The sequence below is a fragment of the Quercus robur genome, chromosome 10 (genome assembly GCF_932294415.1).
Source record: "Quercus robur chromosome 10, dhQueRobu3.1, whole genome shotgun sequence".
In the NCBI taxonomy this organism is placed as follows: domain Eukaryota; kingdom Viridiplantae; phylum Streptophyta; class Magnoliopsida; order Fagales; family Fagaceae; genus Quercus; species Quercus robur.
In genome coordinates, this window is record NC_065543.1 from 12272316 (window position 1) to 12286715 (window position 14400).

Sequence of the window (14400 nt, forward strand, 5' to 3'; positions counted from 1 at the left end):
ACAAAGGGCAGGTCAACCAAAACATAACTAATTTTTTTTATACAAATTGAGAAGTGGATCCTTACCTAATTATCTAAGCAAGTAAAGAGCTCAACCTAGATATTTCTAAAAGGGTTCAAGTAATAGTCCAATGGTAGCGACACGTTTTTGTGGTGCTTAATGTCTGTGATCGTAAAAAAAATTCTTAGTATTGGGTATGTCCAAGAGGTAATTCTGCTAACTAGCATTAGCAAACCTGTCAGATTATCTCCAAATTCTACATTCATTTGGATTGTTCTTTGGCCAGAAGTAGAGGCACTCTTAAAGATACTTATCAGGCATTGCAACCAATGAATGATCAGCAATATTACAAACCCAAATATTACGATTCCCAGACATCCACCATAATATAGCAAATAAGTACAGAAATTTTTCAAAAAGTCCTGTATTAATCCAAATAATTACAGAATTACAAAAATGATAAAACACCCCTATTTTCTAAACATGCATGTATCATTACATAGACAAAATTCAGTCCAGGTGTTTATATGTCTTTTTCCCTGAGAATTGTCATGAAAAACTCAAAGATCTGCATTTGCTGGAAAGCTAGAGACACTTTGTTAGTTTGTTTATTTTCTTCCAACTCTGTTTGAGCTGTCATAGACAGGTTGGGGCAGGAACTCAATATAAAAACATTTATAGGGTCTCATTGGAACAAATTTAGATTTACTACAAAATGTCTGAAGAATAAAACTTGGCTAACAATTCCAAGGGAAAATTTAGGAATAGATGAAAGTAAAGGATCAGAAGCAAACAGATAAAAAGTACTTTCCATTAAAATTTTGCAGAAATTTCAGCAATTGGACTAACTGCAATCAGAATAAAAAAACTGATCTCAAATTCACAATTTTGAAAGCATGCACCAAGCATGTCTAAATTGCTGAAACATTTATGAGACTCCTTTCAAGTAACAGAAATTGCATATCTTCCTATATCATATTTGTATATCTGGCTAACACTATGAAACCTACTAGAAAAAAAAGTAAATGTCTGCAGTAAAATTAGTAGGCTGAAATGGAACACATCTTCTAAAAAGTAGATTAGGATTTGGTCGGGTCCTCTATCTCTATCAGAACAAAATTGTGCTCGAATTAACATAGCAACTCATCCAGTGAGAAAACATTTCCATCAAATCCAGAATCAACTCCCTCATGCCCGTCAAATTCATCGAGGCCCAACAATGTCTCAATTGGAAGTTCTTCATCCAATGCAAAATCTTCTTTTCCCATTGAAAGCTTATCCTTCGATGCAAAATCTTCTTTTGAGAAATTATTATCTTCACCAACGAATTTCTGAATAGGCAGTTTCCTATCTTTTGGTTCTATAATGTCATCTTTCATTTCTAAGGGCACAATTTTCGCTGATCTTTTTGTTGACTTGCTCAACCTTGAGGGTACAGTATTGATCCTGTGGACATCTTTGTTGTTGTCTTCTTGCTTCAACTCCATACTCCTTGAAGGTGTTGATCCTGAGCTGAACACAAGCCTTTTCCTACACCCTTCTTTGGGTGCCACTCTTTTCCTTGGGAATTTTACAATAACAGAGTTGGAAGGAGTTAGTATATCCTTTCGAGGTGATGTGCAAAACCATTTCCAAGATTCCCCAGAACTCCAATCAAATTTGCATTTGTATGGCCAGAAAAGTGGTTCATCAGCATTGAAATCTTCTGAAATAGCTTCTGAAACATGCTCAGATGAAGTACTATATGCTGATTTTTGATATCCTAAGTCAGTGAACGAAGAAACACTAGAACTAGATGATGGAACTTCAGAACACCAACTGTTCTTAAACGACGGGCTAGGAAAACCAGATGGGAAGTAATCCAACTCCAGATTATTATCTGAAATCAAATTCGAATCTTCACCATCAAGATTCATCAAAGAGTCTGAGTAACTTGTTTTTTCCAAATCAGAAATTTGAGAAGAAGAATCAGGCTTGGTGCCAAAAGGACTTGAAGGGTTGTCACAACTTTTGGAGTTCTCACAGGACTGACACTCGGCATTCTCAGAGTGTCTCACAGTGGACTCATTTGCATTTGCATCACTTGCCGTTGAGCTCAATAGCCATGTAACTACATTTGCTTCATTCAAATCGTTCTGAAAAGTCTTCTCTGCGTCTGGAATGATATTCTCAAGAGCTGAAGATGCCTCTTCCATAGGCTTTCTCGCAGACTCGTTAAAGGGAGTTAATTCATTACCTAAATTGGCCAACAATGACAACCTTGAACCTAAAAACTCATCACTAGAAGGATTAAATGAACTAGACAGTCTGTATTCTTCAAAAAACGATGAAAAGGTTGTGCAATCTGATGACAACCACGTATACGTGCTATCATCAGAACATTTTTCCTCGCCAAACTGCATATCAAGATCAATCTCTTCTTCTATTGATGATTGGAGAAAAGCAGCAGCAGACTCCTTTCTGGACTTACATATAGGACCCATATTTTTAAGTTTTGATCTAATTGATTCATGTTGAGAGCCAGTTGATCTTAGTCTAGCATGCTCATCCTCCCTGGTATTCTTCTTTGAGGACAAAGGGTTCACACTCTTCATAATACCACTAGAGCTTTCTCTTCCAGTGAATCTCTTTCTGTTGGAGTAATGGTCACTGTTTCATTGTGTTAACCGATCACAAGTCAGGACAAGCAACAAGAGAGAGAGGGAGAGAGAAAAAATAAGAGAAAACTCTGGGAAATCCAATAAGACCAACTACAATAGAAGAATTCCAAACAGAATAAACAAATATATAGTGTTTCCAGGGGAAAAGGAGGACCCAACTGAGTTGAAAAATTAATTCACTTATGGCCAATGAAATCTAGCTCAAATTGTACCCTTTCTTTAGATGAGCAAAATAGAGTGTAAGGTCTTGGATTCAAGATCCATCAGTTAGCTTACCAATAAAAAATAAACAATCACTTGTGGAAGAACAAAAGAGATGATTTGGTCTAAAAATGTTAATAAGGGAATTGAAAGTCCTCAAGTCTGAGAAATTATATTAGTAAATAACATTGATTAGAAGGGCTGACACAGTTGCTGGCTATACCAAGTCAAAAGTTCAGGGAATGTAAAATCAGCACTCCATCATAGATTTTCAAGTCCAACAACTCAACTACACAGTTATTAAGGCAAATTTTAATCTAAGTACACAAGAAGGTTGTCATGACTAAAAAAAAGAAGAGTATGCTTAATTTGCGCATTTGAAGTTGAGAAAATGTCAATCATTGAAATGTAACTACACTAAAAATGCAGATCTGAGGGAAAACTATTTTTTGAGGTCAATGTTACAAAATGCTTGATGGGTCCCATTAACTTTATCATAAAATTTCTTATTAAAACCAAGTGAATCAAATTCACAATCCAAAAGAACTCTGACCAGTACGGCAAAGCAAAAAATCAACAATGCTGCTACAACAAAATATATTTCACAATTTTTTTAATATTTGAGGCATCAGATTATAGTTAGTATAAGATCACTTTCACACGAGATCACCACTGACATCAATATTATTATACACCAATTATCACCATTGACATTATTATTGTTATTATACCCCAATTATAATTTCCTACCTCAGTAGTTGTGAAAAAAGTTTTGAAATTTGTTATATAACTATACTTATTTGGCTAAAAATAATTAAGAAAAAGCTTTGGCAGTTAAGATAGTGAAGTCTTGATGACATGCACATACAATCAATTTTCTAAAAATTCCAAAGAATTTGACACGAGGATCACAAAATAAGGATGGAAGCATAGGATCTATGCAGTAAATGTAACAAAATCAAGCATCAAAATCCTTTTCTTGTGCTTTAAATTAACATTATTTATGGAATGACCGGCTTTCTCTAATAATAAACATTCTTAAAACTTTTTTACGACTGTACCTGTTTTTGTCTCAAAGTGCACTGAGTCCATAAGGTCTTATGCTACATATATAATTGGACCCCTAAAAAAGTGGTCTTCCACAGCATTAAACGATAAAGACATGGAAACCAAACATAAAAGGTATCTTTAGTAAATGTTTTCCCTTTTTTTTCAAAATAATTTAGCACCAAAATCTTAGGCTTACATGAAAAACAAGTGATTTCTCTGCTAGTAAATAGACAAATAGATTTGTGTCTGTTTGACATCCTATTTTGAAATCGCTTTTTTTTTTTCAAACCTTATTTTCTTAACAATATTTTTTTTTATTTATAAAACAGTTCATTTTTAGAAAGCATGTTTTCAGTTTTGAAAAAATGTCATAAAAATATTATACCGAACACATTATTTTGCATTTAAGTTCTCAAAACGCATGTTTTTGCTACCTTTTTTAGATCACAATTTTCACATTGAAATCCAAAACCACAATACTACTACCAAATGAGGCCCTAATCTAAACTTAGATGAACATAAAATCTATATGCTGCAAGAGCAACCGCATCAAATGGTGCATAATTTTGCAAAATATAAAAAGTAGTCCATTTTACACATTTTGAGCAAAAAAACACCCACATTAGTAGGTGTAAAATTGTGTATAATTGCACAAGTGCTATAGATGCATGGTTATTGTAGTTTGTGTATTTAATATTTTGATATTTTTGGTAATGTAGGGTTTGTGAGAGAGAGGGGTAGTGAGTGAGAAAATAATAATAAAATTGTAAAAGAATGAATATTTTATTGAATAGATATGTAAAATAGATAGACTGATGTAGGTATTTTGTAAAAATTGATGTATAAAATAAATAAATAAATAAAAAGTAGTTTTTTTATGCAAAATAGAAGGAAAGTTTGCATGAGCTGATACGGCTGCTCTAAAAGTCAGGAATTTCAATTTAAAATAACACTCTAATTAGACAAATTCATAACCAAAAAAAAAAACTAATAACTGATCGATGGCATCAATAAACCAAAAAACAAAACTGCAATTTAGACCCAAAACTAATGCAATCACAGAAATCTTAACAGACAGTATTAACCTTTAATCAAAACCACACAAACAATTCCAGAAGAAAAAAAAAATCAGAAATTCAGAATCACACTAAAAATCCTTGCAAAAAAGGAAACAGTACCGACTTTTAATAGATTCAGAAGAAGAAGAAAAGCGTTACCTTTTGGTCGTAGACGACCAAGGACCCATGGGCGCTGAAATAAACCAGATATGAGAGACTGAGTTTCAGGGTGTGTTGGACTGACAAACCTAGGAGGGTACAGAGAATGTTTTGCTGTCTTGTCTGTACTTTATACTAAATACAAAAAGGAGATTCCTCCAAACTAATTTGGAAGGAATCTCTTACAACCTATTAAACATACTGAACTCATATGTGATACTACTTATTAAATAGTTTAAGTCACTATTTCAAACCCAATTAGGAATTAATCTCTTACGACCTATCAGATGCCGATATCATATCATATAAGTATCTGACTATTCCCTTGAACATGTGCACTCCCTCCGTCTATCACACACCTGATTATTAGGCGACTCAAAATATGTTTTTCTTAATCCACATGATGAGTTGGAGGAATTCGTTGTAGGTTTTCGAGGTATAGTTTTGAGAAAAAAACGGCTTTACCTAATACTCATAGGAATATGATAGGGATAAGGACTTGGAGTCCTGGAGTGCGTGTTTTTGGCGCCAAGGCAATTTCGCGGGCAATGCCAATGCCTAAATGTTTGCTACTCCAAATTTGGGTCTCTCATAACTTTCCTTCCAAATTTAGGAATTTCCTTTGTCATGCCTAATTGTATTACGTTCTTCCTATATAAAACTAGATCTCTAGTAATAAATCATTACGCCATTCATTGATAAGAACAAGTGTTACTATTATTGCAACGAAAATATGAGTAATTCCATGGACGGAGCCATGGTTGGACTAGGGAGCAGTGGCCCCATTTAAAAAAAAAAAAAAAATATATATATATATATATATATCTATGTACTAATTTTAGTAATTTTGTTTTAAAAAATTACACTTTTGCCTCCTTAAAAATATCATCGATTATTTTAAGAGTATTGTTATAGTCACAAATTTTTCTAAAACATTTTTACAAACTCTTAAGGTAGCGAATTCTTATTGGTTCACATTTAGCCTCATTACTTATGTTAGGATATATGTGATTCAATGTTAGGAATATATGTCAATATTTTATGTAATTGGCTAATCATTTGACAAAACGGACTTTACTTATAGTTGGGTAGATCTAGGATATGTTTAATATTTCAAAGAACAAGAGTTCAAGTCTAATATTAAAGTCATGCAAATTTGTCCAAGAAACAAGTGAAGAAGGGCTGTTCATTAAAGCTGGACAAATTCCTGACAGATAGTTATCTATCGAGCTCGACAGCTGCTCGACAAATACTATTTATCGAGCTCTTGACAGATACTATCTATTGAGGTATCTATCGAGAATTACGAAATCAGAATTTTCGAATTTGCTTTTCGGCCCATGTTGACATGTATGTGTAAGGTTTCTTTTCCCACAACCCTAGACATATATAAGGCTTATTTTAAAGGCTGTCACATAAGAGAATACAAGGAGAACACATGAAAAATGTGATCGATGCCTTATTCTCTCTAAAAGAAACTTCTACGTCTTTGCGCCTTAGGGTTTTGTAACCAAGTGCTTTTTGATCTTCATTATTGTTGAAATGAAGAACTTTGCAGCCAACAATCTTCTTCATGTACTAGTTGGTGTGTTAGTCACGTATTGAGAACCGTGCATCTTTGGTTAGTCATGTATTGGGAACCGTGCAAAAATGGTGGCATTTATATATTGAAGAATTCAGAGGTTCTGAAGCGGTAGAAGGTTTCTGCTGAAGTTTATCTACGAGGATTGTAGAGTCTAGAGACAAATGTTTTATACTAGATCTGAAACTTCTCTTTATTATAGTGGATTGGTTTTCGGGAAGGTTTCCCCCCAGGTTTTTTACTGTGAAACTAGTTTGTTTCATTGGTTTTCTTGGGTCATCATATCTTGTCTTATTTACTTTTCCGCTGCATTTATTTTTGACATGATATTGATATTTATTTGATTTAACAAGGTTTATTCATAATAAATTTAATTAACAACTTGGGTTTAAAACTTATTAATTCTATCAACTGGGGTCTAAATTTCCTCACAAATTACATTATCAGCAATTTGTAAAAAAGTTTATAGTTCAAACATTTTCCTCATTTTAAAGACCATTAAAAAATATTTATAAGTCTAAAAAATATATATATATATATATATATATATATATATATATATATATATATATATATAAGCCCAAAAAAAATTAGTACAACAACAAAAATTACCAATAGTAAAATTAAAAATAAATAAATAAATAAACCTAGTCAACCAATTTTATCCAAAACAAACAATCTGGCCCTTTAAAAAATTTTAAACAACTAGTAGCTAAGAGACTAAATAGTAACAAAATCGGAGGCCAAAGTCACTGCACACAACCAATAACAAAGCCTCTAAGTTCCGGTCCGTCTTGAGTAATTCTTAGGCACTCTAGGAGCACAGAGAATAGTGCTCTGCTCCCTCCTTTCATATTTATCGTGAGGTTCACTCATTAAATTCATGGTGCAGTCTACCATAAATGTGAGATGGGGGAATAAATTTTCTCCGTACTCTAGGAATACCTAAGAATTTTTCTGAAAATATAAGGATATAACGCGAAAAAAGTGATTCAATTTTTTTTTTTTTTTTTTTTTGTGTTATCGACATATGATATTAATTACATTTATTATTATCTTAATTTATATATAGTTCGTAGTAAAATTGGTAGTAATTTTAATATTTTTCTAATATTGAATAATTTTCTCACTCGTTAGGTACTTTACTTAAAATTTATCATGTTGGTAGTAGGCGAAATTTAGACATGTGGTTTCAATGATTTTCTATAAAATTTTTCTAATATTTATTTGTGAGAACCACCGTGCATTCTTGACATATTAGTCACTCTATAAGTATAAGTATTTGTAGAGTGTGTGGGGACAAAGGTCCTAGTTTAAGTCTCCAGAAATAAGTTTCATACACATACACTTAAATTATTCTAAAATAGAATTCTATCTCAAATCCTATATATATACATAAATTAACCGCAGCATTTAACAGAAGTTGATGGAAAGATCTTAATTAAATAAACCTAAAACTTAGATTACTAAAATAAACAAAAGTAAAGTTAGACGACTAAAATGAATTTTAATTGGTAAAACATAGAGGTTGAATTTTGCATTTTAGCCTATAGTTTAATTAATTTATTTATTTTTAGAATCAATATATATATAGTTGAAGATTTAAGGTAATGCTTCTAAGTAAATCAATTTGAATTTTTCTATTTGTCATGATGGATTTAAAAGTTAAACAACTCAATTTTCCTATATTAATCCATGGGTCGACCCAAGCCAAAACATTCTTAAAACTATTTTACGACTATAGCTGCTTCTGTGTCAATGTGCATTGTCTAAGTCCATAGGGTCTTATATCTATATATAATTGGACCCCTAAAAAAATGGTCTTCCACATTATTAAACAATAAAGACATGGAAACCAAACATTAAAAGTATCTGTAGTCATTGTTTTCCCATTTTTTTTCTAAATAATTTGGCACCAAAATCTTAGGCTTACATGAAAAACAAGTGATTTCTCTGCAATAGACAAATAAATTTGTGTCTGTTTGGCATCCTATTTTGAAATTGCAATTTTTTTTCTAAGTACAACCTTTTCAAACCTTATTTTCTTAACAATAAATTTTTTTATATAAAACAGCTCGTTTTTAGAAAGCATGTTTTCAGTTTTAAAAAAATGTCATAAAAATATCATACCAAACGCATTATTTTGAGTTCTCAAAACACATGTTTTTGCAATCTCTTTTATTTTAGATCACAATTTTCACATTAAAATCCAAAACCAAAATACTACTATCAAACGAGGCCCTAATCTAAATTAGACGAACATAAAATCTATATGCTACATAAAAGTCAGGAATTTCAGTTCAAAATAACACTATAATTAGACAAATTCATAACCAAAAAACAAAAACTAATAGCTGGCCAATGGCATCAAAAAATAAAACTGCAATTTAGACCCACAAAATGATGCAATCACAGAAATCTTAACAGACAGTATTAACCTTTAATCAAAACCACACAAATAACCCCAGAAGAAAAAAAAAATCAGAAATTCAGAATCACACTAAAAATCCTTGCAAAAAAGTAAAAACAGTACCAACTTTTAATAAATTTGGAAGAAGAAGAAGAAAAGCGTTACCTTTTGGTCGTAGGCGACCAAGTACCCATGAGAGCTGAGATGAACCAGATATGAGAGAGAGAGTTTCAGGGTGTGTTGGACTGACAGACCTAGTAGGGTACAGAGAATGTTCTGCTGTCTTTTCTGTACTTCATATTAAATACAAAAAGTAGATTCCTCTGAACCAGTTCGGAAAAATTATGTGATACAAACTTGTTAAATAAACCCAGTTAGGAATGAATATTTTACAACATATCAGATGTCGATATCATATGATATTCAGACATAAGCATGTGCAATTCCACCGACCTACACACACCTAATTTTCGAGGTCTAGTTTTGTGAACAAAACCGCTTTACCTAATACTCATAGGAATATGATAGGGATAAAGACTTGGAGTCTTGGAGTGCGTGTTTTTGGCGCTAAGGCAATATCGCGGGCAATGCCCATGCCAATGCCTTAACTTTTGCTTCTCCAAATTTGGGTCCCTCATAACTTTCCTTCCAAATTTAGGAATTCTCTTTGTCATGTCTAATTGTATTAAGTTCTTCCTATATAAAACTAGATCTCTATTAATAATCATCACGCCATTTATTGATAAGAACAAGTATTACTATTATTGCAACGAAAATACAAGGATATAACACGAAAAAAGTGATTTTTTTTTTTTTTTTTTTGAGAAGAAAGGAAAAAAAAAAAAAAAGGGATTCAAACAAAATTTTTGTGTTATGGACATATGGTACTGATTACATTTATTATTATCTTAGTTTATATACTTCGCAGTAAAAATTAATGGTAGTAATTTTAATATTTTTCTAATATTGAATAATTTTCTCACTTGATATATATGTACTTTGCTTAAAATTTATCATGTTGATAGTAGGTGAGATTTAGATACGTGGTCTCAAATGATTCTCTATAAAAGTTTTTGAATATTTATTTGTGTGAACCACCGTGCATCCTTGACGTGATGGTTATTTCACAAATATAAATATTTGTAGAGTGTAGGGGAGGCAAGAGCTAGGGTTCCTCTCCATCAACTTCTATTAAAAATATTTTAAAGAAATATTTGGAAATTATTTTTCAATCATTAATTGAAATGAACAAAAATAAAGTTAGATTGCTGAAATTAATTTTGGTGAAACATAAAGGGTGAATTTTGTATTTTAGCCTATAGTTTAATTTTTTTTTAGAATCAATATATATAATTTGAAATTTAAGGTAATGCTTCTAAGTAAATCAATTTAATTTTAATTTTTGTCATGATGGATTTAAAAGTTAGACAAACCAATTTTCCTATATTAATCCATGGGTCAACCCAAGCCAAATTGGACTCGAGAAAAACCATATGATATGCTTAACACCCAAGCTTTGGCTTTATTTTCTTGTAGCAAATCCCATCTTGAAAGGAAGGAGGTATATGGTACATCAAATATATGTAATTACTCACTCACAATGTACGTTCCCATAAGTGAACAAGACTCACAAATTATGAGTGAGAAGTTACTCATATTCAAAATATGATTTATTTTTTCTCCTCTTGAGTAGATTCAGGACAAACAAAAGAAAATAATTTAACAAAAAGAAAATAATAATAATGGAAGAAAGATAGGTGGGACGTGTATAAGCTCAACCCAGCTTGACCTATATAATGTATTTTATTTTCTCTCTTCATTTTTTCCTCTTTTATTTCCCATTTTTACGTTGTTCACAACAAAAAAGGCCCTGAGTATAATAGGTCCAGAGTCGATACTGACTTTATTGAAAAATGTTAAAAGTTATATTATAAATTTTATTACAAAATATTACAAAATATATAGGTAATAAATTAGTAAATATAAATAAATAGTGGGAGGCAGGCGGGGCCACAAATGGGCAAGCAGTGCTAATTGGGCCACAAGTTGAAAACAGGTCATTTAAGATTGAAATATTTTAACATGATTTTTAAATTGTTCGAGTTCCAATTGACCCATAATCAAATTTAGATACAACCATCAATAGCCACCATGGTCTCTTTTCTTTTCTTTTTTATAGTTAATAAAATGATAGAAATTAGATTAAACAGATTAAATAATACAAAATCTATGGTACATAACACTCCAAGTGTCAACTAATAGCTGATACAAATACAAGAATGAGAATGTCCAATACAAAATAAAACTATGGGAAATACTAACGAGTGCCCTTAGGGCACTGGTTAATAATCCATTTAAAGAAAGTTTTTATGGGAAATGAAAAAAAAAATAATTAATATTTTGACAGTTTTTTCCATTTCCCATAAAAGTAATATCAAAAATTTTCTAAAATGGATTATTAATGAGTACCCTTAGGGCACTCGTTAACATGACCTTAAAACTATTTCTAATAAGGATTTTACTAACGTGCGTCCCAAGGGCACACAATAGTAAACCAATTTTGAAAAAAGTTTATTGAGAATTGAAAAAGTTTTGACAACTTTTTCATTTTCCAATAAAATTTTTTCAAAAATTAATTTATTAATATGTACTCTTAGGCCACACATTAACCAAACCCTTCTAATAAAAGCTTCTTCTTAGCCTAAAAATCCATGCATTGATTCCCTTGGCGGATGCGGTGAATATGAGCCGCCTTGGTCTCTTGGTGCAAGTGCAACAAAAAGAACCAACTTTTTTTTATGAGCCATGGACAGTATCACATGATCTCAATCCAGCGAAGTATCAGCCTAAGAAAATTCCCCCATTTGAAAAAAACGTCTTATAATAATTTTGTGGTCAGATACATGTTATTCACTTTTCTCTTTTTTTTTTGAGTGATTAGTAGGTATTCACTGCTCAAGAACCCAATTTGGAGTGCATATACATGATACATGCATGAACTGAACATGTGAAGTACTAAATTCACAAAGCAAAGCAAAGCAAAGCTATAGGTCAAGTAGTCCCCACATGTTGATAAATATAAAAAAGTAGTCCCCCCACGTGAGAGATTCAATGCATTGTCCACAGGTAATTCCTCTCATGACCCTGATCTCTGACCACTACTCATATCTACTTCAGTCAGATCCACCACCCCCTCTTACCTCTTCTCTCTGTCTCACACCACCCAAAACCAATGCCATCACCCCTAGCTAACATGTTCATTGAACTAAAATGCCTCTCTCTTCTTATATATAAAGACCTCCATTTCCTTCTTTTCTTCCATCCAACAATCTAACCTCTCTCTCTCTCTCTCAAAATGGTTCTACCTAGTTTCAATGAACAGGTCTATCTATCTTTTGCAATCTCAATTCTTGTGGTTCTCTATCTCTTTCTGGTAGCCTTGGAGTCTCCATGGAGCAATAGTGGAGCTTGGTGGTTGCCTCTGGACTCTTGCTTTCCAACACTCACAGAAAGAATGTCATCAGTGACTGACTCAAAGGAAAGCTATGAACTAGGAGCTGAGCAGCATAAGAATCTCTATTAGAGAACCATGTAAATGCAGTGATGATTTGATAATGTTAATGTCAGTTTAGTGAAGCAGTAAATCATCACCACCCATTCTCATCTTCTTCTTCTTCCTAATCTCTTTTGTGTTTTAGCATAATGAATTCAACTTTTGTACATCCTTATTGACTTTGTTTTCGTGGAGAATTTGTCTTGTGATTTTATGACTCTTCGTTAGAAATTCAATTATCTTGAGTTGTAGAGATTTAAGCAATTTTGAATGTATGCATTCCACTAAGAGTCAGTCGAAAGGCATGGACCTAGAATGGTAGATAGGGATTGTTCAGTCAAATGCGCTGCTATGCTTATTGCGATCCCTTTGGAATTTGCAATTTTCTTAATAATGTATATATTATATACGGTATAATAAAAGTTTGATCTTAAAAGTCGTAAGTGTATCAAATAGCTTAACATATATGTTGCATAATAAAAATAAAAAAAGATTTTAAGTTCCTTTAAAGTAACTACTAATAAATTATTTTGGAAAAATTTTGATACAATTTTCATGAAAAATATAAAATTCATCAATTTTTTTTTTCTTTTACCATAAAAAATTTTTAAAATATTTTTTAAACCAATACCCTTAAGGAGTATGTTAAATTTTTCCTAAGAAAATTTTGCCAAATAACTAATTAATTATTAAATTAGTTTATTTAAAATGAAACTATGTTATTACAAAGGAAAGTACTAAAATTATTACCAATTTTACCAGAAAAGGTTTTAAATCAGAAGTGATAATGATTGTAATTATTGGCACATTTTTTTTATTAAGTGATTGGCTTCCTTATTAACAACATAATAGATAAATTTCTTTACTATTTTTGTCTTGTGTTTAAGGGTTGATAGTGGTACATCTGTTTATGAGGCTTACACAGTAAAATTTGTAGTATTCCTAACATCGGTCTTACTAAAACAAGTGGCTTTTTATTTATTTTTTTTTTTTTGTTAAGATAATATACTTTAGGTAGTTAAGAGTATTGTAACTCAATTAACACATCCTAATATTTTTAATGAAGATGTATAGGGTACGTTTAAATCCCTTATCTCTCCATTGTAACTATCGAAAAAATAATAATTTATTTTAAATAAAACTCTATTTTCTAAGTTTCAAAAATATTAAAAACTCTACCATAATTTTTTATTTTGATATAATAAAAGTTACATCTCACCTACCATACTTACATCATGTGGTTTAACATGTGTTATACCTTGTGAAATAATGTGCTATGCTCCTATGACTTATTGATTGTTAAAATAGTTAATTTATTTTAGATGAAACTCTATTAATTATCATTTGGTGCACTAATTATTAATATAATTCAATTGCATTAGTTTAATATTTCTTTGATTTACATAAAACTAGTTATTCATTTAGGGCATAAATTGACACAATCTAAAAAGTTCATAATTTTCATTTAAATTTTTTAAAATTTAGGGTTTAATTTGAAATTACCCCAATTATAAGTAAATTATGAAATTTATCAAATTTTTTTTTTTTAACAAATGATAGCCAAGAAAACTACAACATTTGAAACCCAACTTTGATAATATAATATATGATTTTTAATTAATTCATGCTCACTAGCATTGTACTTGTACAACTGGTAATAATATAAGAATGCATGCTTTTGACTTTTGATTACTTATTCTAATATTGTCACATAAGCTTTTGAAAGC

At 31.3% G+C, this 14400-nt stretch overlaps 1 protein-coding gene across 1 annotated transcript; it reads right to left on the reverse strand.

Annotated features, from left to right (window-relative positions):
- Nucleotides 1-839: 839 nt before the first annotated feature.
- Nucleotides 840-2683, reverse strand: LOC126702173 (uncharacterized). The gene has a single exon (XM_050400829.1). It carries the CDS (start codon nucleotides 2592-2594, stop codon nucleotides 1131-1133), a length of 1464 nt encoding a protein of 487 aa, XP_050256786.1. The 5' UTR covers nucleotides 2595-2683; the 3' UTR covers nucleotides 840-1130.
- Nucleotides 2684-14400: the final 11717 nt, after the last annotated feature.